General features: G+C 41.5%; 1 protein-coding gene across 1 annotated transcript; it reads left to right on the top strand.

The window, feature by feature from the left end:
• The first annotated feature begins 1096 nt into the window (after positions 1–1096).
• LOC308065035 (uncharacterized protein) lies at positions 1097–22917 on the top strand. Its single transcript, XM_080390486.1, has 7 exons — positions 1097–1222; positions 3314–3491; positions 6152–6540; positions 13454–13579; positions 16019–16065; positions 17319–17357; positions 22130–22917. Exons 1-7 carry the CDS (start codon positions 1164–1166, stop codon positions 22333–22335), a joined length of 1044 nt encoding a protein of 347 aa, XP_080246612.1. The 5' UTR covers positions 1097–1163; the 3' UTR covers positions 22336–22917.
• The last annotated feature ends 1840 nt before the right edge of the window (positions 22918–24757 follow it).

The raw sequence follows: 24757 nt of genomic DNA, 5'->3' as shown, positions 1-24757 counted from the left end.
CAGTTGTGTGGTCTGCATCAGTTACTGCCCTGTCAGTACTTGTGAGGGTCCAGGGGAATGAATGACTGTTCTTCCAACCCGCCTAGAAGCCTCTAAAATGTCTCTCTGGAGAGCCTGTAGTTGCCCTGCAGATACCTTGTGCTGCCTGTAAATAGTGTCTGTTTATTGCGTCCTAGCAGCCTATTTCATTTGAGTCGTACAGCTGTGATGGAGCTGTGTTGTCAAGATCCATTACAAACACACAGCTAAACGACCAGCCCTCCAGTTTTTCTCTGGTAGCCAGCATGCTGTCCAGCAAAACAGAGTTTTCAAAAAAACCATCTTTTGCTTTTTGAAAATGTTACCGAGTCAAGTGGCTTTCAGACAGTCTGATAAATAGTGTATGGAGCAAGTGGGATTTTTCTTAGATCTTCTGTTGTGTATCCAGTTAGAAGGGACACGTGGGTCAACATCATTGTATAGTAGATAATAACTACATATAACAAATGAAGTATCAGCCTTTACTGTAGCTGAGATCCCTGGATGGCTACTTACCTTTTAGTAAGTAAAGATTCAAACTGATGGCATTACTTGCAGTAAAGAAATATGTGTCGAACATGACTTTGGTGTATTTGCATTGGTTTTGCAGCCAAGATTTAGAGTGTGGTTTATTTCTAGAGAAGTAAGTTGAAAGAAGGGTAGCAAGACTTTTCTGGGTTTTTAGTTGGTTGGTTGGGAATTTTTTTTTTGACAAACAGGTGTTTGTTTGTTAAACCTGCTGTTTGTCTTTACCTCTACATGTGGAAACTCTATAGCAAGGTGCTGGTAAGGCTCTTCTATGAAACTTGAAGTTTGTAGCCTTTCAGATATTTCCTCCAAAGGTCTAAAGAGGTTTTTTTACTGCATGAAGGTTTCTATAGATGTTTTTTTTTCTGAGTGAGGGGGAAGTGTGGGGGAAAAAAAAAATAATTTCAGGCAATGGACACCATCCCAAAAGTAGGTAGTTGTCCAGGCTGCATTTGAAGGGCATAACTGGTACAAACTTGTCATCTATTTCTTCCTCCCCTCTTTTGTAACTGGGAAAAGGTACTAAAGAGTAAATGTTTTTTCAGGTTCCTCTTTCTGGCGATAATGAAAGCAAACCATCAAAATCTATTCACAGAAAGAGAGTGCTTCCATCTTGGATGCTGGAAGGAGACCCCCTGGTTCAGAGGATTTCTGAGCCTCTAAGGGAAGGAGGTAGGTTTGCAGTGTAGTACGTTTGCACACCAATATATATTTATGTGCTTTGATATAACTTTAATTGTAATGGTGGTGACAGAAAGTATTAATTTGTTCCTTCTCTTCCCGTGCTCCATGCCTGGCAGCCAACAGAGACTGACTTCTGCCTCCTTTGTCATCAGTCCTGGGTGTGACAGAGCTCTTTCTGATCAGTTTACATGGATGTGTTTGGCAGAGCTGGAAAATCAGGTGGCAGTTACCTATTTGATTTTGTTCCTTTCAATGCAAGCCTCATAAACTGTTAACCAAAACCGCTGCTCAAATGTAATTGCCTCGGGTGTGATTAAGAAAGGGCAAAGTCAGAATTAGTATCAACTGATCCAGACAGCAGCATTTTTTCAAATTTTCATTTGAAAGTGAAACTATTTTCAATAGTTTCATTTGGTAGGCAGTTCAGAATGTGAGTCAAAATTTTTCCCCCCCTTAACTTCCATATTCCTAATGCTTGTTTAAAAAACCAGAGACAAAAAGCACTTGCATATAAAGGTCTCTGTTTTAACTGTTAGAGCCTCACTCTGTATCACCAGAAACTCACCTTGTGTACTTGACTTAATTAAATTACTTGTCAAGTGCATATTTCCCTGGTTTTAGAAAAACAAAATCCAAAATTTTCATTCCCTTACAAAAATATAAATGCATGCCTAATAGTTGCATTTTGGATGGAACTTACAAAAGTACCAGGAACTGACAAAAGTTTCCCCCCCCTTACTTCCCCTTTCAAACTCTAGACTGTTCCCTGCTGGCTTATTCCCTCGGATATAAAAATTGCAGGTACCAGAGGACCTCTGCTGACTGTCTTTGGTCCTGCGCTAGCGTGATTGCTTTCTTGCCTTTGGAGGGGGTGTATGTGTGTAGGGTGAGGGGTTTCGTTTGTTTTGTCTCCGCAAGTACTGTACTTTTTGATATGTATGTGTATCTAATGTTTGTTTCAAAGGCTGAACGCTTTGGTCAGGTAGCTGTAGAGATTTGAAGCTGTGTGGGCCAGGGACACCTGTGTGCTGTTGAAGGCCTGACCTTGGGGGAGCTAGGGATATGTATGAACACTACTGGAGCTGTTTAAAAAATCCCTATGTGAGGGAATGATTCTAGTTTAGGATGGGCTGCTTTAATAAAACAACCGATCTCTTCTGCAAATCCAAAATATTTCCTTAAAACTGTGGAACGGTTTGCATCTTGCTAAGGTGATATTGGGTGGGAAGGTAGAAAGGTAGAGAGTAAAACTAAGAGGCTGCCCCTTTTTTGTTTTTCTTCTCCCCCTGTCTGTCTTCTTACTGGGAAGGTAACACTGATTTGTGATTTTGAAGTCAAACATTAAAATTTGAACCGTTCCTTGCTTTGTAAACATGACTCTGGCACATGGCTATTTTTTGAAGGGGGAGAGTTTTTGAAGTCTTGCAAAATGGCATCAAGTATTTTCCTTCTGCATGCGTTTTGCAGCAGATGGAGCTGTCTGGCCCTGGCTGTCTCCCAGCTGTATATCCAGCAATAGCACTTCAGGACAGAGATCTTGCGGTTTTCTGAGCTGTGAAGCTTTCCAACGGGAGGCACAACGTTCGCTGTCTTTCTGTTGGTTACTGGCCGATGAAATAATGGGCTGTGATGTGGGTGACTAGGCAGGTGGGCATACCCTGATTTTGCCGTGTCCTAATTGATGTTTGTGTGCATAAAGTGGTTGTCTGAGGTGATACTAACACAAAAGATGTGTGGTAAAAGTTGTCCTTGGACCGTGTAGTTTACTGATCCGCTCCTATTGTGGAAATGAACTTGTCAGTGGCACTGAGACAGTCAATCCCGAATATCCTTTGCCACATATTTATTGTTTTCCTGCAAATTTGCCCCTCAAGCATCTGTTTCATTCTAAAATATGCTTTTTATTCCTGTAAGCAGGGAATGAAAAATGTGTGGTTGAAACAGCACATGCCCAGCGCTGCGACTTCTCATGCTTTTTGCCCAATGTTCTGCTTCAGCGCAGATTTAGATTTCTAATGTGGTCAGGATTTCACTGTAAAAAGTTGCATTCCAAAAGAACCCTTTTGTTTTTCTTTTAAGGTAGTAGAATGAAAAAAGGCCAAGGGAGAGGAGGAAGAAGTAATACGGCGTCATTAAAACCGCAAGTAAATGTGCAGCAGAAAAAGAGATCAGCTTCTGAAGAAACTGCAGAGGATTTTGAAGGTGAAGAGCAAGATGAAGGGAAAAGGAGCTGTCTTTCCATGCCTGTCCCTTCATCTCAGGTAATTTTTTGGCTCAGGGAAGAACCGTGGTATTTCAAAAACTGAGAATGTAGCTCACGGTGTGGTGTTGAAGGCTGGGTCTACGTGTGTTCTGCTTGTAATTTGTTGTTCAGCAGTTGTTTTGAAATGCCAGTCCATTGGAGAGCTCTATAGCGAGGACGGTGGAAGCCTTCATGAGAGTAGGTTTTTTGCACTTCTTCCTTGGGATCTGGAACTTTGGCTCCCAAAGTTCCACAGGAATACCAGACTTTTCAGCTTTACAGCAAGAGGCTGGTAGACATGGGCCAAAGTACTGGTCCTAGGAGTGGCTTGGTGTGTGGTTTCTTTCTCCGAGAACCTTTTAGGGATAGGTGATGGTATGACACTGATGTAATGTGGTACTGGACTTTGCCCAAACTCGTGCCGTTCTCGGTAAAGTTTTATGGTCAGGGAACGATGGTACATGGCGTAGCAACTGCTGCATTTTGAAGAAAGGTAGCATGGAGTGTGCTTGTGCCACGATCTCAAAATCTGAGTCAAAAAAGAAGGACAGACGAGAAAAAGTAATCTGAAATCCAAAATGCTCTGTGGCAAGAAGTGAACAGACGCTTCAGCTGGTCAGTCTCTGTGTGTCCCCAAATTACAGCTGCGTTTATAGGCAGTGAAATGCTGCTAGTAATGAAAAGAGGAGGATCGTTATCAAAGTGAAACAGTATTTTGGTGAGAGCAAACTGAGGCTTTCACTGACTTTTCCTGTAAGTGAACAGCCTGGGGGAGGTGTTTCTAATCTCTAGCATTAGAATTGGCTGGATCTGTTCTAGGATCTATAAAACACTTAAAATCCCGTTACTAGATAATGCTTTGTGGATTTTGACACTGAAAACTCTTAGGGTTTTGTTTTTTAATTAAATCTTAAGGTTAGCTGAAACGCGTTACTCATGGCGAGCGTACCCTTCGGGATAGCTGGGATATAAAGTAGTGGCTCTTTTTATCTGAAGAAGTGTTCTGACTTGTGAGCTTCTGTGAAGCCTTACTTATTTTCTCCTGATCATTCTAGAAATATTTCTTATCTGAAGCACAGTGTACTTGCCTTCAGAACTTTGCAGAAAAAACAGTAGGTTAGTTCAAGCACAAGTAATAATCTTAGAGAGCTCTAAAAGACTGGCATTTTGATATCAAAACCAGAATCACGCTGCTGCTGTCATAATTAAGGCAACTGAGAAAATGTCCTGTAGGGTAGGAACTGAAAAGATTCTTAGTTCTTTTAAGTGCCGGCAGCCACCAGGTGGCAGAGAGGTCACACGTGTGTCATAGCGAGTGCCAATAGCGCTGTTGTCTTTGGTTTTCTTTGATTACGACCTGTTTTTTAACTAGTCGTCATCATCATGCCCGTGGAAGTGTTTAGTCTCATTACATACAATACAGGCATGTAATACGCAGTATGAAGTATGTAGCAGAGAAGTCACAAGTGGAAGTGGCAAATTAGAGTCATTTAGTTCTGCTTTGCAAATGAAGGCTTATTTCCTAAGCGGCAGTTGTTTACTGAGCCTTAATTTGGGAGTCTTAATAAAAAAAGTCACCTTTGTCTCCAAGCCGACTTACTAAATATGCTGCTGTCTGGATCATTTGATACTAATTCTGACTTTGCCCTTTCTTAATCACACCCGAGGCAATTACATTTGAGCAGCGGTTTTGGTTAACAGTTTATGAGGCTTGCATTGAAAGGAACAAAATCAAATAGGTAACTGCCACCTGATTTTCCAGCTCTGCCAAACACATCCATGTAAACTAAGTATACATCTCCTGGAGGAGGAACTTAGATCACAAACTGTAGAGAGCAGAAGCTTTTGAATAGTTTGGTAATGTACAAAAGTAGTTCAGCCTTCGATACAGGTCTGCTTCTGGGTGACATCTCAGTTGTTGGGACAGTGCTCTTGTCTTGGTTACGTATCTCGTATCCTTTTTCTAAAGCACACATCTCTTATTTTCAGCGGACGTGTGTTCCAAACTTTAAAATGCAGGATTTGTCAAAAGGGAAATTTTTACTTAATGGTGTCTACTGACAAACTCTTGTATGATTTAGAGTCACAAGCTGAAGCGTTTAAGATTTATTGGGGTGGGATTAAGCTCAAGGTGTGTGTCATGAATTCCCTGTATCTCCTGCGTATAGATAAATAGATATCTTCCATCTAGCTTGCTATTTAAGGGATTGAAATTGATTATTGTATAGGAGGGTACGTTCTTATAGAGGCTACTGTATCGTCACATGTATAATCCGCATTCATTTTTCAGGAGCAGTACTTCTAATCGAAAGTTAGTGTAAACTGAAGTCCTTGGACTATTCACAAACGAGGTGGTGAGAGAGGAGCCTGACCGTGTCGTGAGGGAACTGAAGCTGAGGACGGGAGCTCTAGAATAAGTTTTCCTTTAAAGTGCGTGTGTGTTCTGAACTTGAGCCTTTCATTCAGCAGGTGTATTTAGCAGCTAACTTGAGTTTGGAAAGTGGAGTAGAAGATTTTAAAGGCTGGCCCCGATGATCTTTTGAGGTCCTTTCCAACCTGGGCTCTTCTATGATTCTCTCCCTTTGAAAACAGGAATGATGAGGCGGAGTTGACCTTAAAGCTTTTAATTCTGAAGCGTGTACATTTCCAGGTCCTTCAAAATGTAACCTAGTTCCACAGAATGCATCTGGATTTCCTCTTGAGAATACCATGAGAAACATGGAAGGAAATGGCAAGACTGGAACAAAACCCCCTGGAAGTTCTCTGGAAAAAAAAGATAGGCAGCTGCGTAGTAAATTGTCTAAAAGAGTAGGTCAGATCTCCAGTAAAGGAAATAGAATTGAGGACACAGAAAACAAAGAGCAGATTACTGGTTCTACAAGCCAACAAGCTCACTGGGGCAGGACTTCCCAATCTTTTGGTGCCCAGGAAGGGATTCTTGAGCCTGATGTAAATCTGGATTACAAGACTGAGATTTCTGATTCAACCAGAAGTGCAGATACTTCAGAAAGCTCCAAACACAACAAGCGTAAGAGGACACCTTGCATGTATGGAACAGGCTGTTACAGGTAAAGCAAAAATAAAACTAGCTTAAGCTAGCTTGTTATTAAGAAGTACTGTCTTAGCTACAGAAGAGTAAACGGTAAAGCGGTTACAAGCTTTGATTTGAAAAAGATCTTTTGGTAAACGGGGGACTGATGAGAAACCAGTGGCATAACAAGAATCCTAAAAGTCTAAAAGGAGGAGCCAGGATGTCTTGCTAACTGCCAGTATAGCCTAAACAAGGGATGATTTACTTGAGCAAATTGAACAGTGCAGTGTCGTAGGAAATAAGAAACAAAGGTCCACTTTAAAAAGAAAAGAAAGAAACCCCGCTGTGTGTAGAGTACATGTACCAGCAGGGAGAAGAGATGTAAATGATTGAAATGCCCAACATAGACCCTGTGGGCTTATTTTATTAGCAGCTGAAACTTTTATGAAAGATGAAGTTATTGCATGCTTTGTGATCTGAATATTTAAAATACTTACTATTTGTTATCCCTAAATAATGAAGAACTACTTTTGTTATAACTTGGCCAGTCTGCACTTTTGGGTTTTTTTTAAAGCGTTCGGACCCCCCTTAAAACCCGAACAAGTCACACTTATAAACTCCCTGTTAACCCTTCTCTGGTCAGTACCCTTACCTGGTCAGTGTCTTTGGTGATACTTCAATTGAGGGACAATATATTATTATTTTTTTTCTGCTACTCATATCCTCTCGATTCACGGTGAAGGATCTGTCATACAGATGTTTTGTGCGCTACAAAGGTTGCAGCAAAGTTCAAAAACTCCAGTGCTGCGTGCCTGGTCTCCTGCTCGTTCTTTCTGCCCAGGCAAGGTCTGTAGTGTGGTGTGTTAATGTATTGAATGGAAGATAGGAATCTAGAGGTGTTCCTGAGGCTAGGAAGTGACCAGTGACGTGCAAACTGCATTTTGGAGAAGGTTTTGAGCTCCAGATAAATCCATGTACATTGTAAGCACAAAAGATAAGGCTAATCCAGGAAGCAGGGGGGCCTGTGATTATTTTTTAAAAATTATTATTACTATTATTGCTTTTGTATTTTTTTCCTCTTCCCCCAAGCGGCTTGAGCGATAGTAAAACCTGAGGTTGCTCAGAAAACAAGCCAGGACAAGTAAAGGGGTTCTTGTATGTATTTGGCGTGCCTATTGCTGCAGGTAACGGTATATCAAAAGCGTAAAGCTGTCGCATTAATGAACGCTACAGACTTCAAGTTTACACGTAGCATACTTTCACGCATCTCAGTTTTTGCCCTTAATGATTATGAGGGAAACATGTTGTATTAGGCAGTCAAGCTGATCCGGTAGTCCAAATGCAGCCTTTAGTTTGCTCCAGCTCCTTTTCTTTTTGCTCAGACAAGTTTTCCCCTGTGTGGGGGTTAAGCTGGTGTAATGCTCTGACATGCTGAAGGGTTCCTAATGTTTTGGAAGGCAAGTTTTAGTTACAGGTAATGTGGAATAGGAGTCTGCAGGTGCACATTTCTTCTTGGGTCTTTATTCTAAAACATTTGGCGGCAGCTCTTTTGGGAAGCGTTGCTTTATAAGAAAAAAGAATGCTCTGAAATAGCACATAACAAAATCTTACTTTGTTGGAGAAATTTGTAAATAGGAAGTATCAAACCCATCGGTTCTGATGTTCAGGAGCTGTCATGAGACGAAACCTGCTGGTTTGCAGCAAAGCAAGGTGCTTTGTAGTCTGTCTTGGTGGGCTTGCATTAAAAGCAAATACTAAGGAGTCATTCTGCATCGATGAGATGGCTGTGGTGGAGTAAAGCAAGCCATTGCAGTTACCCCTGTTTTTGACAGAAATGTACGCGTGTGTGATGTGAATGGACGCTTTGAAGGAACACATGGGTAGCGTATTCAGTTTTTCATGGTGTGGTGTTTTCCTTGAGCAAAACCTGGTTTGTAGAGTTGCTGAGGAAGAGAAGCTGCTTTGAGTGCTCTTTTCAGTACAATGAGTAGTTGGTTTTCGTCTCCTTCCATTCACCTTATGAAAGGTGTCTTCTGACACAAGGTGCTGTAGGAGTCAACATCTCAAATGAGGACTGCTTTGGTAACCAAGCCATTTCCTTAAAGTGTTCTTTCTAGGTGAGGTTTCATAGTCATCAAATGTCATTTATCCGATAACTAAATGCTCTTCAGTTTTCTAGTCTTTATTTTGTGAACTGCTGTTGAGAGACACTTGCCTTCTGGATATGACAGGCACCTTTGGTAGGTGCCTGGCAGAACAGCACAAACTGAAAAGATGAAATGTTAGTTTAGTTGATTTTATTAGACGTCTCTTACACAACACATAGCTGAAACATTTAGGAAATAACTTTGTAACCCATAGCTCAGTTTCTTAGTTTATGAATTGAAAACCACTGCTTTAGAAAGAATCCAGCTTGATTCACAGCTCTCGCTCCAGACATGATTCTTCTTGTTGTCCTCCTCAGTGTGAGATTCTCTTTCTGTGGTAGTCTGAAGCTTTTACCAAATCGAAAGAAACTGCTGTTCCCACTAGGAGGCAACGTGCTCTGTGTATGTTATGCCTGACTATATTTGTTGTCAAGGAGCTGACCCTTTGAATACTGTCTTTGGTTCATTTTCTTGTCTGCTGCTTGTTTTTCCCAAGTTAGAAGAATAGGGAATTAAAAATAAAACCCAATCCGAACCCACCCCCCGATTTCAAGGGCTGCATAGTAGCGGTGTGATACAGCTGAACTCTCATCTCTGAAACTGTCATTCACAATTTTGGTCCAGGGTTCTGTCCTTTTGCTAGCCGGTGATACTGTTCTGTGCTGACTGGGTGTGTGTGAACCTTTCCTGGAACTGTCAAAGCAGGGCACGCTCAACCAACCTTTGGATTTGTGTGTACATTTTTCGAAATACTTTGATCTTTGTTTGTTTGTTTATGAAAATCAGTATTTTTCATTTCACCTTCAGCTTGTACCTCTGGCAGCTACAGACTTGCATCTGTCTTTTTTTGAGACCTGTTTTCTAATAAGACTTACAATTTAGAACTTACACCGCAGGTGTGTGTAAGGTGTTTGTAACTTCAGACTTGAATTCCATGGCTTTACAGCTAGTGCGGGTAATTCATTATATTTTCACTACCAGTTTCTTTAGTAGGCTGAGAAAATAAGCCCTTGGGGTGGCAGGAGTCTCCTGCATGTGATTATGAAGACCCAGGGATTCTGACCTTACCACTTAAATTTGCTTTAGAAGAAGCTTTTAAGATGCTTTTGGGAGCTGCATCGATGAAAACTGTCTTGAATATTTCACTGAGCGACACTCAGCTTCTGCTTGAGATGACTGCATCGATTCTGAAGAACTTTCTAAGTTTTACTTGTGTAATTATTTGTGTAATTTTCTGCAACGCAAAGCGCAGGGACACCAATTCAGAGCTTCTGTATATGTTTATGAGAAGGCAGGTCTCCTAAAACTTTATTCTTAAAATAGGCTTTTCATTGGTTAATTTTTGTGCAAGTAAAGCTTAATGATTTTCTTTTGATCATACTAATGACATATTCCTATGCAGCGAGGTTTTGTTGTAAAACTAAATAACTTTGGAGTGCAACTTCCAGCATGAAAGATGGTGCGCTCTTACAACCGAGATCTCTTGTGTTCAAAAAAACCCAAACAACCCTCAAACAAACCAAAGTCCTAATAAAAGGAAGAAGATTTTTGCAAGAAGGGATAATATTTGCTTAATAGAAGCTATGCACTTCTCTGCTGCTTTTCATTTTGCTGGATATTGTTGCACAACATATAGAAGTGGAGTGAGTATAAATTATCCACATCAAGGTAGGATAAACTATGATTTTTATTTTTTCTAGTCCTGAGCATCTGAAGTAGGACATGTTTAAGGTGCTTCACAGGTAAAGTATAATTTGAGGAGCATCATCCACTGGCCCAAAAAATCCTGAAGCCCAGTGATAGGAAGCATACATCAAGACCCTTTCCTTTTTCTTATTGCTTCCTCCTATACTCTTTTCTCTCTTTCCTCTCCTCTCTCTTTCTTTCCTCTCCTCTCTCTTCTTTTTTTTTTTCTCTCCTGCAATAAGGGCTGTTTGGTATTGGCCAAATAGCTTTTGAAGTAAATTTTTGAAAGGAACTGGCTGTCACCTAAAACAGAATAGGGTAGCTAATTGACAGCTGTTAGGCCTTCTTTCCTTGGTGACTAGGGTCTTATTGTAGGAATAAGTATTAAAATGATTTCACAGAGCATTAGCTGCTTCTGTATCCCTTTGAGAAGATGAATTGTGTTTCAGATGACCGAATTAAAATTCTAGCTAGTATTGCTAGTAAGTTAGCTCTGTGCATTTAGAAAACAAAGCAAGCGGTCTCTAAAATTACTTGGTTTCATCCCATTTATTTTTGAATGGCAAAGGAAGTAGGCAGCCAGCCTGAATTTGGTGATGTTTCCCGAGAACTTGTGGAATAAAAGACTGCTAGATGCAACTTTGCAATGATATCTAGTGAAACAGTATTGACTTACCCTACAGTCTGCAGAAATTAACAGAAAAGACCAGGACGAGGCGTCTGTCAGCTGTGTAAGTAGATCTGAGGCACACTGGATCTCTGATAAGTAACTCATGGAAGAGTTGATCTGTAGCTTGCTTGCTGAGCTTCCTGAATGAAAGGTACCAGGCAAATGGAGATGTAAAGTATTAATACTAAATATCTAGTCTTTGTTTTGGTGCCTGAATGGTTAGTAGAGCTCACAGCACTCAAGTAGTCATTTTGCCAAAGCTGTAACAAAAGCTTTTTTCTTATGTTGTTAGTTGAAATGCTGAAATTAATACTGTCTGTTCCGCAGAAAGTTCCAAAGAGCCGGTTGTGAATTTAAAGGAAGGAGTGCCTGTGGTCAGTGAGGGAGCTGTTGTGTATGTGGCTAGCTACATACATGGTTCTGGCTTTGTGTTTCTCAGTGCAGCAGTAACAAGTACAAATTAAAGCAGTACTCGCTCTAGTTTAAAGTTGTTCCTCTTGCTTGAGGCAAGCAGGTAACGTTTATAATTTGCACAAACATGTTGAAGTTTATGTGTTCTGGGCATTGATGTGGTAAATCACAGAAGTCTTTTGCGGATATCTTTTGGAAAATCATTTCTTAAAGCATCTCCCATTTCTTCCTTTTAAATACGCTTGAGAAAAAGTGTCTCTAAAAGAAATCATTAGGGAAAAGTAGATTTGCTTTTAGTACAGTATGTTCACACTGTGACATAATTTTTATGTAGTGTCTTTTGATCTGTCACCTGAATTTCTCCTGAAGTCATGATGTGTTTTTCTGTGTTCTTTTTAGCATCGCTTTACAGAAAATCTTCACTAAGTGATGTTGTTTATAGTTGCTGTGTCTTGTACGGTGTGCACGCAAGCCTGTTGCCTAGAAGCAGTAGAAAAGGCCTTTGAATGATGCATATATGTGTATTCACTGCTTGCTCACCTTGGATTGGACTAAGTGTTGTAGAGCACGAAGTCATGGATGCTGGTAATGCGCTCTCATCACTGACGTTGGTGTGGCTCCGAGTTGTGTCTTACGGTACAACTTCATGTCGTCGTTGTGATTTGGTATTTCAAATAAAATGCCACGGTAGCCAAGGCAAACCTGAGAGCACCATCAGTGTCATGTCCAGTAGACTGCTCCGTGTTTTGCCAATTGACAGGGTCGGTAGATGGCACACAGACACCAATACACAAAATAACCTTGCTTTACTGTTTGTTTCAAATTAATGCCGAAAATAAGGCATATGCACGTACAAAAGGGTTAGCCTGCGATACCCTGATTCAAGCGGTGAAAGAGATAAGCAAGGCAATGCACCCGATCATTACTATTCACCGTTAGCTGTAGTGATTAAGACAGATACATCACCAGTTGCCCTAATACATTACCATCACCCAGATCCGCAGTCGCTGGGGATCTTGTTGCAGCAAGGATCTGGAGAGCCTGTCCCGGCAGCTGGGAAGTCCTACGCAGGGCATCTGGTAGGTGAGGTCTCCAATGTCACTGCGAGAGGCTCCGGCTTTTATACTAGGGAATAAACAAGTTCACATAACTTCAAATGCAGAGACTTCTGGTTTCACTCTCCTGTCAGATCCCACCAAAGCCTGGCCAGGGCTCAGGGAGGACCCGAGGGAGATTCCTGTATCTGCTGGATTTTAACCACAGAAAATACCTGGTTTCATGGCCCTGACCACCTGCCTCTAAGCAAGGCAGGACACACGGTATCTTCACTAATGATTATATTTTATCTGTCTTTCGCTAATGGTCATACATAGTTAATGATCGTGCATATTTTGCTGATGTTTGGATACTAAATATATTTAATGTTTGGTTGGCGGGTTTGTCTAGAGGTCAGCTCTGGCTCGGGGCCTGTTGCTCAGGCCTCAGTACTTCATCCCTCTGGAATAATACGCTGACATTTGAAGTATTCAAGTGAGAAGTACCTTTCACACGGAACAGAATGATTGAGACGTATTGCCTAAAGCTCACAGGCGATCACCGGAGAGCGTGGGAAGTCTCCAGTGCTGCAGTTGCTCGGCTGCCAGGGGTGATCCTTGCGGCTTGAGCTGAGACTTTGCGAGAGGTTTGTATGGCACTTGCATAGCTCCAGAGGGAGTCCTAACGAGCCAGCTGCTCAGTAAGATTCGTGCTATATGACTACATCAGGAGATTGTGTATGTGTTGGAGGTCTGAAACTTGGAGCTGGTGGCAAACAGGAGAATTCGTGTATTAACCTCTTGTGGCATGTGCTGAGACAAAATTTTTCTTCTTTTACCCTGAAAGCAGGTCTTAGATTCTGCATAAATTAAACGTTAAAAGCTGCTCTTTCTGTAACCACAGAAAAATGAGTTGTCACTGATTCAGTAACACCTTTCTTGTCTCCACTTCTTGCGTAAAAATGGAATAGTCGGTTCTTGATCTATCTTGGTCTTTTGCAGGAAGAATCCCCTTCACTTTCAGCAGTTCAGTCACCCTCACGATGATGACTATCATGAAACCGAGATCGTAACTCAGGATAACAAAGATAACCGGCCTGAATGTCCGTATGGAACGGCTTGTTACAGGTAAGAAGCACTGTGCAAAATGGCTTTCCTTGTTTTACCGGTTAAGAATGTTCTCCCCTGGAGTTGCAAAATGGCTATAGGATAGTGATGTTAAACCTCGACTGTGGCCTTCCAAAATCTGCTGTGGACAGACTTCTACCTTTACACCACCCAAGTCTGTGCAAAATTTTTTTTGTGATTTCAGCCGGCGAACCTGAAGACTTGACTTTTGAAACCTATTCAGCGGCCCCAAAATCAAACCTTTTTCACTTTTCAACATGTAGTAAACTGTTCTTCTTGTATAGAAACAATAATTTATTGTTACGCGTTGTTCCTGATATGTAACTTTTAGTTCAGATATTGATAAAATATTTGTTGAGGTTTTGTACAAACTCTCTGTTTTAATCCGTATTTGATGTGTAAGCAAGCATAATTTAGGTACCAGCAAGAAAATGCAGTTCATGGCAGACTGCTGCTTCTTTTAACCACTGTTGATTCAAAAGATCCTTTTGTTCCATGTGTTTCTCAACATCTAGGTTTTACACTTTTATTTAGCAGAGTTTCATGACTGCTTTGTAATTGGTGCAATGGACAAAAGGATATATTTTGAGGCAACAGCCCTTCTGTGGGGGCATACTGAAACGAACAGCTGCTGTTCAAGATTGTGCTTGAGCAAAAACATTTTCTCTCTCTCCTGGGAAGTGTGATGATCCTAAAGAGCGTGTTCTTCACAAAATGTAAGAAAATGAGGGTAGCTTTTAGGAAAAAGCCATCTTACGTTCAGCTAACACAGAAGTATTTCTCATCTGAAAAACATCTGTGAGATGAATTTCTCATCTCGGGAGCAGGAATCTGGGTTTATACCGGTCATGAAATTGCCGACATGCTTTCCAGGAGTACAGCGGAACTAAAACTGTCTCCCCTTGCAGGTAAGACAACTCCTGTGCTGCATTAGTTGATCTTTTCTTAATCTGCGTTTCATTCTTTTGGGGGTAGAAGCAACAGGTGTCATTTGAAGGGTTTTCATGTTATTTTTGTTGTCTTTATCTGCTGGCTACTACTTGAATACCTAATTGAATTATCTAAGTGCTATGCCTTGAGTTGGGATCAAATGCTCTGATGCTGACAATACTTGCAAAACACTGAATTAGGCAACTGTTTTTGTTTCAGTACAGTGTATTTAAAAAAAGGTGTACTTGCATGTTTTTATTCAGATAACTATCCCTTCTAATGCACATGTCATGTACTTTGGGACAGCAGTAGCCATAAAACTGTAAATCAACTTGAAGTATGTGAATTTGTCACGTTATTTGACATGAAAATAAGGTATTTCTACTGAAGAGTATGCTGGTTTTGAAGGATAAGAAAACAAATAAATAACTAGTTTTACAAGGCGGTCTTCACAGCAAGGGTGTTTTGTAAAATATCCCCAAAATTCTGCAGTTACAGAAATCAATCTTGTGTTTCAAGCAATGTCATGTGGTATGTCATTCTTAAATAGTGGGCTTTCATTCTTTTCAGAAGCAAAAATTATGACAACTGATCCAGTTTTCTTCCAAAGTTGGATATATTTTTTTTATTTTCTGCAAAACAGTAAATTGAGCTGAAACTATTTTAACGTGCAGCCTTGAGAAAAGCCTCTAATGCACTAACACAACAGATTAGCACGATGTAAGTGGGACTGAGTTAAAATATTAGAACAGCATTGGATAACTGCTTGGGGGGTGGGGGTGTGTGGAGGGGGATAAATCAGCGTGTTGTGACCTGGATCACAGCCTGAATGAGGGGAGCATTTACTGCAGATCCCAGAGTAAGTTTAATTTTATTTTTTTCATTGCATTGATGCTGTTTTTTAATAGAAGACATACACACTTGTATGTTGAACTTTCTGGATTGCAGCAGCATATTGCAGAAATGAATAATCTCTCTTAACAATCCTTCTATGTCCTTTCCCTGTGATAGTACTTTGCGACAAGCAATAATTTTCCCAAACTATTTGATTTGTAGCTTTATGTTGCAGAATATTGAAGCTTTGCCTGGGTATCTGAGACTTGTGATGCACTGGGCGTGCATTGTGCTTTATGCACCAGAGGTTCATGTTCTGGTTTCGTTTCTAGTGAGAGTAAATAATTGGATCAGTTCTTATTATGCTGAACAAATGCATCTCATCTTACAACTTTGGGAACTATCTCATCTCTTGGTTTTGATCAGCTTTTTTTTTTCTTTTTTTTTTTTAATTGAAGGCCGAAACAAGAGGAACTCTTACTGAACCCTATTTTTTTTTTCCACCCTACATTCGATATGCTGAGACACTGCAGTAAAGCACTGGTCACAGAATTTTATTTAAAAAAGAAATTAAAATTATTCACAAGATACAAAGGAGTTCTGGGAACTTGCTGAGTTCTTGTTAAGCGTGGAACAAGGTGGCAAATCAAGCTTGTACTGTTTTCTTCTTTGCAGGAAGAATCCACAGCATAAGCTAGAATACAAGCACAGTGCACCTCCAGGTAAGCCAAGTTGTTCAGTATAGCTGAACGAACCCCAAACCCAGTAATCGATGCCAAAACCTCGGAATAAAATGCTTTAAGTGAGTAACACTGCATTTGCGGCTTGCTCTGTGTTGCCCTGCGCCCTTGCTCTTAAGCATGAGGTGCTGCCCTTGACACTGATAAGGAAGTTCAGGTTGCTTGGCCGCTGCACACTTAACATTCACTTTTTAAAATGTTTTTCAACTGAAGCAAGATGGTCTGGGTCAGACACCCTTGATGTAGTTTGTATGCTTTGTATCTTAGGATCTGAGAAACATGCCACGTGGCAAGTGGCTGTTTTCATGAGTTTAACATGTTTTATTGAAAATTAAGCGTGGTGTAGTGTGATCTTAGCAGCTCTCTCTATTCTGCTTCCTCCGTTTGGAGCTGGAGTATTACAGTGAAAACAGGGAATACACTAAAGTATTTCTCAACATTTCAAATGGATACTGCGGTAAATTTTCTCTATAGCTTTTTTTCCCATCCCCATAGCATGTATGTTCTGTTGAGGCTTGGAGAGGATATAGTTAAAACTGAACCTGAGCTTATATTCTAAAAGTCTTTCTATGTTCCAGTAACTAGACTTGTTGCAAAACACAGGGGAATGTACTGTTTACATTTTGTCTGTTCTTAGAGAATTCAGAGAGATACTTTCAATTTTTTGTGCTTTTTCTTAATTACTGGACTTGGAGGGTTTTTTTCCAATTTAATTCCCAATGCAAAGAACAATGCTTTAGAGCAGAACAGTTATGGAAATGTAATGATAATGCATTTTACTTTAAAAAATCAGGATTATGACGTTACTCCTGCCCATGGCAGCAGGGTTGGAACTACATGACCTTTTTGGTCCCTTCCAACCCAAACCATTCTATGGTTCTATGGTTAATAAGGAGGAATTGCATTTATGGAAACAATGGTGTAAAATATTTAAATGCTTTGAAATACTGCAATTTTCTGCTTTAAAAACCGCAACCAGTACTGATGACATTTGTCTACAGGCAGCATGGTTCCTACTTGTAAGAGTTGTTTATCTGGGTAATCTTTCAAGAATCATTTAATAAAAAAAAAAATAGGTCTTTTGGGGGCAGCAGAGTAGTTTTTACACTTGTGAAGACAGCACAACCATTGCAGCATTTCTTTTAATAAGTCAGTCTTCTGTTGTAGCAACCCCTAGGAATAACCCTTATTGCTATGTTGTACTCTGACCTGACTAATAACATTTCTTTCTTTAGTAACTGAAAGACGAACACGACAACGAACTTCAAAAAATGGTACGTTCTGATGGTATGAATGGGCACATCATCATGGGATGCAACTGATCTGCTTCGGGTTTTGGGAATTTAGTAGTGCTGGAGATGCTTGATAACACTTACCCGAGGAGAAGGTAGTCGTTATTTTAGTAAAACTCTGCTTCCTTTTTCACAAGTAATAGTGCTGAATTGGATTTGTGCCAGGCGTCCTGGCTGAGCACGCCAGTCCTTCCCTGGAAGCGGGCAGCGAAACAAACAAATGTTTTAAGGAGAGACGAGTGTGACCAAACCAATTCTTCCTTCCTTAAAGAGGGTTCATAATAGGACGAAAGGAGCCAGTAGTTCATCCACAGCTAGTTAAGGTTACCCCATGAAGACTGATGGCTCTTGAAACATTGAGATATTCCTTCTGCGTTGCATTGACCTCGAAATAACTTTCAAATGATACCTGTGGATGTGGCGATGAGCTTTTCTTAGATTTACTCTGAGGTATTGATGTTAGAGGCTTGTTAGGACTGAAGTGTAGAAGAAGGGTAATGCCTTTCAGCTGGGGTCGACATTCACTGTAAACTACGCACGTGTCCTGCAAAGTTTAGTTTCTAGGCATCAGTGAGCATTACGTAGTATCACAGGCAAGCTGTAGTCTCTCTTGATAATGTAACCTGTAATACTGTGTATGAGTATCTCCTCCATTCACCAGCAGTACACCTAGCTTGCTTTGCGGCTGCCAATAATATTAGCTTACATGTTGCAGGTGCATGGGCTCTAGTTTTAAATATCCTTTAGGTCTGTTTCCAGGCATCTTTTGTCTGGAATTTTTTCTGTCTCAGTTTGGCTTCCAAATGTGAAGCTTCCTGTTATTTCTAAAAGAATTTAAAAGTGAGCTTTGAAGAGCAGTCTGATAGTCTGATAATATGCCGTCTTTACGTTCACTGGCCTGAATAAGGCATGAGGATGTGGAGCTGCTGCCTCTCGAGTGGAAGTGGGAACTAACTTGACGTCTTTGAGATCACCAAGGTGTGGCTGGACATTTCCTAAAGAAATCTTCAAAATAGAGAGATACGCCTTCTAGAGAAAGTAAATTGAAGTGCAAATAGCTGTAGCTTTCTAGACAAAGTGTTTTGGCCTCCATTCTGTTCTGTGACTTGCTTTCCACTCAGATATGTATTTCCCATCCCATTTCCTTATCGTGTATGTGTGTACTTTGGCTGCCACTGAATGCTTGGTGTGGTTGTATCTGTGCACTAGCGTGTTCTGAGGCATACTTGTTAGCTGTATGCTTTGCCACATCCCATGATGCAAGTACAAGCCCCATCTTGATCGCCGCTGCCTTGCAGAAATGTGCATTGTAGAGTGGTGAAAATTGTTAGCAGCACTGTAAGTGCAGCCAGTGGTTAAGACTTTATAATGAAGCAAGCTGGACTGTGTGCATATCTGAAGCTAATTAAAGCTAATCTTGAAGGTTTTAAATTGTAGCTGTGCCTTTCATAAGAACACCTTCCTTACTGGAACAGTAGATCCTGCGCGTGCAGCTCGTGGCAGGTGGTCAGCCAGGTGTGGCTATGGATGGAAAAGTGCTTCTCTTGTAAGCGTGTAAAACTTTGACGTGGGAGTGAAACTCAATCTGTTAAATTCAGCTCCTCTTCCTAAGAACGAACCAGGGAAAAATTGATATTCCATGCACAGTGGGAAGAAGGTAATTCACTCGTTAAAGTTCTGTTTGTATTTGATGATTTTTTTAAATTTATTTTTTCCCCTCACTATCTTGTTGACTGGCTTGCTTAGTTGTCTTGAGGTCAAAGCTTGTAAAAGGTTGCACTCAGCAAGCTCGCATCTGAGGCGGTCGTCCCGAGCCATGCAAGATCACACAGGCAGGGTTCCATTAGCCTTTATTTCGTGCTGTTTGGCACAACTGCACTGTTAAGCACAGCAGGATTAATTTCCGTACAAGTGTACTGAAACTCCGCCAGCCAAGAGAAGAAGGGTGCCACCTACATGGTACTTGCCACGTTTAGTTTTTAACATCGTTAGTGTAATTGCTACGAGATGGATTCCAAGTTGCCCATAGAGAATGTGTTCTGTGTTCTGCGAAATAGTCTAAGGCTAATTACTGGGGGAATAGCTGTAAGAGACGAAGGAAAAAAAAAGGAGAAAGGCTAGAGTTACGGTGTCATTACATTGTCACTGCTGAATGACCTTACTACCTTGTTGCTACTGGGACGAACGACCTGCTGTGGCTATGGCCTATGCATAATTCTCCTACACACTTCTTTGTATGTTATCTAGCAAGCTGATCAGGTCACTTCCAGATACAACCCTGTGGAAAGGGGTGGTCAGCAAGCTTTTTCTCCCCACGTAAAGGACATGCTTTCAGAGAATGTTTCAAGGTCATCTTTATAAATATGGAACAGGGGAAAGGCAGGATTGTGCTTAATGAGCAGCTTCAGGGGCTGTGGAGCTGAATTAGACTATAGCAGAAAGAGCTGGCGTGAGAAGACCTGGACGGAAGCGCATCATTTGCTGCTGAAATCTAAACACATTGGTGGATGGGGATGAAAAACATAGTATGCTCCTCGTACATTTGTAGGAAAAATATGGAAGTCATCAGTATTTTTTGCAGAATTCCTATTTCTGTTGTAAAATATCTGCAGTGCTGTAAGAGCAGCTTTTCTTTGCTAAGCAGGTCTTGGGCTTATTGTTCTCACAGGCCTCGTCTGAGAAGAGAGGTTTTGTTCTTAATGTATTTAGCATCTTTGTTTCAACATCTCCCTCTGAGGCGTAATTCCTTCTGCACAACCATAGTCCGTGCTTCTTAGAAGAAATTCTGCTGTTATGGGTAAACATGGGCATGATTACTTTCCTCTAAAGTCTGGTAAACAGCAAACTAGCAAGCATCATATGGGATTACAGCTGAAATTGACAGTTGGACATTTTCAGGATTTTCTGCTAGGTGGTGCACAGTATAGGTTGCTGCCCACAGGATATCTCTCAGTTGCAGTATCGGCTGCGTCACACGTGGCTGACTCTATTCGAGGTAGTCATTGGGTGCCTCTGTAGCACAGTTCACCCATAAAATTGTGTACCTTTGAGGGACTTGACTGTAAATGCTTTTGAAAACCTTGGGTGAGAGCTGCTATAGAGTATAAAATGTTAATCAGACCATAAGATAATGCTGGAATAGTAACATTCCCACTAGCAGAAAAATGTAACTGACAGAGGATGTGATCTGACTACATCAGGTGCTGGTGTTCTTGCTTGTTCACCACACGCATAGCTTGAGTGTCTGGAGCTCTGACCCAAGGTTTCAAGAAGCTGCGAAGACATACGTGAGGTTGGTATAAACATGGCTGATTTGGACTGGGTTGTGTAGCTGAGAAGAAAAGCACATTTCTAGTTTCATATAAAAGATGATAAGAACTGCTCAACAGATAAATGACTTGTATGAGATCATTGACAGGTTATCTCCAGATGAGAGAAGAATGCAGAAAGCGGAGGCTGGGGGGAAAAGGAACAAATAGAGCTTTACTCAGGGGTATGACTTAAGGGCAGCATAACATGAGTGGAATATTAACAGACGGTGGCTAGTTAGGAATTGTGGGCATGTAGGAAAAAGGGAGGTAGCATAGGCTGGTAGAGCAATGGTTGTGCACATCTGGCAAAGTCCAAAAGCAGTGGAAATCAACTTGTTAAAGGTTCACAGCTACTGGTAAGTCAAAGGAGAAGGCAATGCTGCTAGGGCGGCAACTTTGCCCAGATGCTACCGAGTCAGGTAGATAAGGCTTCTTCAAAAAGCAGGATTACCCTGTCTCTGGGAATTGGTTTAAACATGCCAACGTATTTGAGCAATTAAAGGATGACTGCAAGACAAGCTGCCTAAAAAACGTTTAAGAACATGCTGTGAGCAGCATCCATTTCTCATACATAGAGGTTTCCAAGTCTTTGATTCCTGCCAGTACAGAGTATTGTGACATACTGTGAAGACAGAAGGCAATTTGATCACAACGTGTAGGTTGTGCAGAAGATGGATAGGCAGCAGATGAGACAGCAGTGCGATAGAATGGACTGAACTGGGAAATGGGTAGGCTGCCTCCAGCTCAGGAAAGAAGTGTTCAGCATTTGTTGTTTCCTTAACCTGTGTGCAGAAAGGAAGCACAGACTACCCAGCACAGATCCAAGTTGAGAGCGTAGGAGGCGAGTGATCTATGAGATTGTCTTTGCTCCCCTGAAGCTCAGGAAGGAAGTGAATGGGAATTCAAAGCCATGTCAGCTTCTAAAGAGCAAGAGTATAAAACAGCCCTAAGTAAATATGGATGGGTGCAGGCAGAAAATTTAGGGTCAGAATAGCTGTCTAGCAAGAGCTAGGGGCTAAATGCCAAGAAAGATGCCTCGTTTAGGTACAGAAGTAACGGGAAGAAGACCAGGGAAATGGTGTATGCCACTGCTTCAGGAAAGGAGAGTTGTCAGAAGACGTTGTCTGATACTGGTTTCTTCTGATATCAGAAGACGTTGTCAGAAGAGGCCTGATTACTGTTTTCCAAGTGCTGGAAGAAAAGCCACTAGGGAGAACTTTCTTAACTGATCAGACTGGTAAGCCCTGCAGAAGTGGTCAGAGAGGGATGGTACAGCTTTTCATAGTAGTCTTGAAAATCACACACAAAACTGTCAGCATTGGATAGAGTGCTTTAGTTGAGCCTTTCTCCTGTTGAGGAGAGGGGCTAACTAGATGGCCCCTGCAAGGTCTCTTTAGTTCTGTATTTATTATTCATGAATATATGGCGTTGTTGTCCCTACAGGAGAAAGGGCTGTGGAGAAAGACGGTGCCAATGATGATGAACCAAATGAGTATGACCTTGGTGACAGCTTTAGAGGTGATGAGGAAGAGGAGTGCGAACCTACCGACGAAGACTCTGACTGGGAACCAAGTTCAGAAGACAAGGATAACGAAGATGTTGAAACGCTTTTGCAAGAAGCGTCTAGATTTGTTAGAACCAAAAAGTAGCTGCATGGAACGATGTTACAAATGTCCAAGCTGGTTATGGTGAAACATGGATGTGTAAGGAGGGGAACTGCTTTGAAAACTGTTTTTTCCTCAGTGATGCGGGCACTGCAGGAGGATTTTAATGAGGGTGAGGGGATTCAGCAAGGCCTTTCTTTTCCGTATGGGTTTTTTTGTTTTGTTAAGTGGTGGAGCCAGAGGACTGAGCTCTGAAACTTTTTTGTGTTTCCCCCCCCCCCCCCCCCCCCCATCTCTTATGCAGCACCATTGGTATTTCATAGTTTGAAATACAGTTTTAAAGGTTGTTAATGCTTCTTCTTGCAGTGCTTGAAAGAAATACTGGCCTTAAGAAAGGCTTTTCTTTTGCTGAAAGACAGTATGTACAGTGTTGGATGAAGGGGAGTTACACTGCCCACCTGCAGTATCGCAGACTACTTCTTGGCCATCACTGGGGAGTTTGTCTAAATTTTTTTAACGTTCTTTTGAGTTAGTGCAGTGCTACTGGCTTTCCTCTTGGGTGTCATTTCTTTGATTCTCTTGATGTGCAGGAGTTAAATACAGAATGTGTAAATCACTTGAGAACAGTATATCAGCCTATCGAACCGCCTGGTTGTCTAAACAATGATTATGGTGTATTTGCTGTAATTACAGTAGGACCTCTTCCCATGCCTGTACCTCACTGGAATTATGTTCAGTTCACAACAAAGCTGAAGTCTTGGTGACTGTTTTTTTGCACAATTAAACTTGTAACGTACTGCAGAAAAAAACATTTGCTTGTGTCTCTGTGATTTCTAAAGACTGTTGGAAGATCTTCCCTTCCGTGTGTTCACAGCACGCCTGAGCTTTCAAGAAAGTAAGTTAAAAATTTTAGTGTGTTTCAGGACAGGTGACCGGAGCCGTGTGAATTTGGCACCTTTTTGGGCAGAGTCTGGAGATTCTGCAGGGGAAGTGTTCTTGTGTGGCTCTGGCTGCCCTGGGAATGCCTGCCCAATGGCAGCTGGAGACAGACGTCCAGGTACACTCAAGCTTTTCAGCTGGGTGGCTTGATGTGCTCTGCTTAAAATGGAGCAGCCGTTGCTGCAAGCTGGCATTGGGGGCTTTTGGATGTGGGGACCATCTTCTGCCAATTGTGTGTCAGAAGCTTCTCTCAAAAATTGTAAAAGTCAAACATGCAAACATTTAGGATGGGCAGCTGTTGCGAATTTGGAGAAGGTCACCTTCTGTTGGCCAATGGCTTACTGTTTGCTAAAGTTATTCCATGCAGAAAGAATCCGTTTGGTGTTTTGTACAGTGTCTGGTGATTTCTGTGACCATAACCTTCCTCGAGCCAAAGCACTCTATATCACAGCATTATTTTGTGCATGGCTATTTAAGCTGCTCACAGGAGCTACTAGCCTTTCCTTTGAAAGCAAGTCAGATCTGGACGCTCCTAGTCAGATCTGTAATCACAAAAGCACGTTTGGAAGTAAACTTTGATGTTGCATGATCAGGACTGAAAAACGCGGGTGTGACCAAAGCAGCACACTGGGACAGTCAAAGCCGTCGTTGAGCTGCTCTGTGCTGGTAGGTCGAAGTTCTCTCTGTTGAAGTGCATTTCCCTGTTCTTGTATCCTTTTCTTAACAGCAGGATGCGTTTTTATTCTTCTGGCAGAATGAACTGGTAACTCCAGGATACTGGAATCCTGATTGAAACTACTCTTGCAGATACAGATGAGAGTACCCAGGCGCTCAGCAGACCCTCAAGTGTCAAGTTACCCAGTATTTGCTCAGTGAGTCAGAAACGCAGCGCAGCTCAGTGAGCTGAGTCTAGAGGTAGTCCTGTGATGACACTGGCTCTGGGTACAGTTTATTCTGTAAATACGTTGTTGAACTAATCAAGGGCACATTCTGACTGTCTGTGCCAATTGCCTCCAAAAGGCAGAGGGTAACATTTCACCGTGCAGAGCCTGCATCACATTACCCTGCAATACACGCTTTTTTGCTCTGAAAAAAACCAGACTGGTGAAATATTTACCCCCCTGCCCCCTCCCCAGCAAACGCATTTTTAAATACTGTACTTCAAACGAAGTGAATAAGAAGTGCTTCTCTTCAGCTGTCACCTGAGAGGGTACCCATCCGCTTTACTAATCTGGCTATAAGATGTGTAAGCCTCTGTTCCCTGTGTGTTGGGGTGCAGACTGTAACTCCTCCCTCCTTTTATCTCGTGGTGCTACAGGCAGCTCTCAAACTGCCCCCAAACTCTCTTTCTGTAACAGCTCAAATGCCTCTCCTTGCCTTCATTTAAAGCCTGGTCAACATGGAGCGTCTGTCCTCAACACAGAGCATGGGGAGAAGTGAATTGCCTTTTGATTTGTAGCATCCTTTGAAGTATTTAAAGGCCTTTAGACAGCTCTTCTGTTAAGAAGATGCTGATGTTAAACAAGTC

The sequence above is a fragment of the Falco punctatus genome (genome assembly GCF_963210335.1).
Source record: "Falco punctatus genome assembly, chromosome: 5".
Lineage (NCBI taxonomy): Eukaryota > Metazoa > Chordata > Aves > Falconiformes > Falconidae > Falco > Falco punctatus.
Note: the sequence above shows the minus strand (reverse complement) of the source record. Positions and strands in the feature narration are given on the sequence as shown.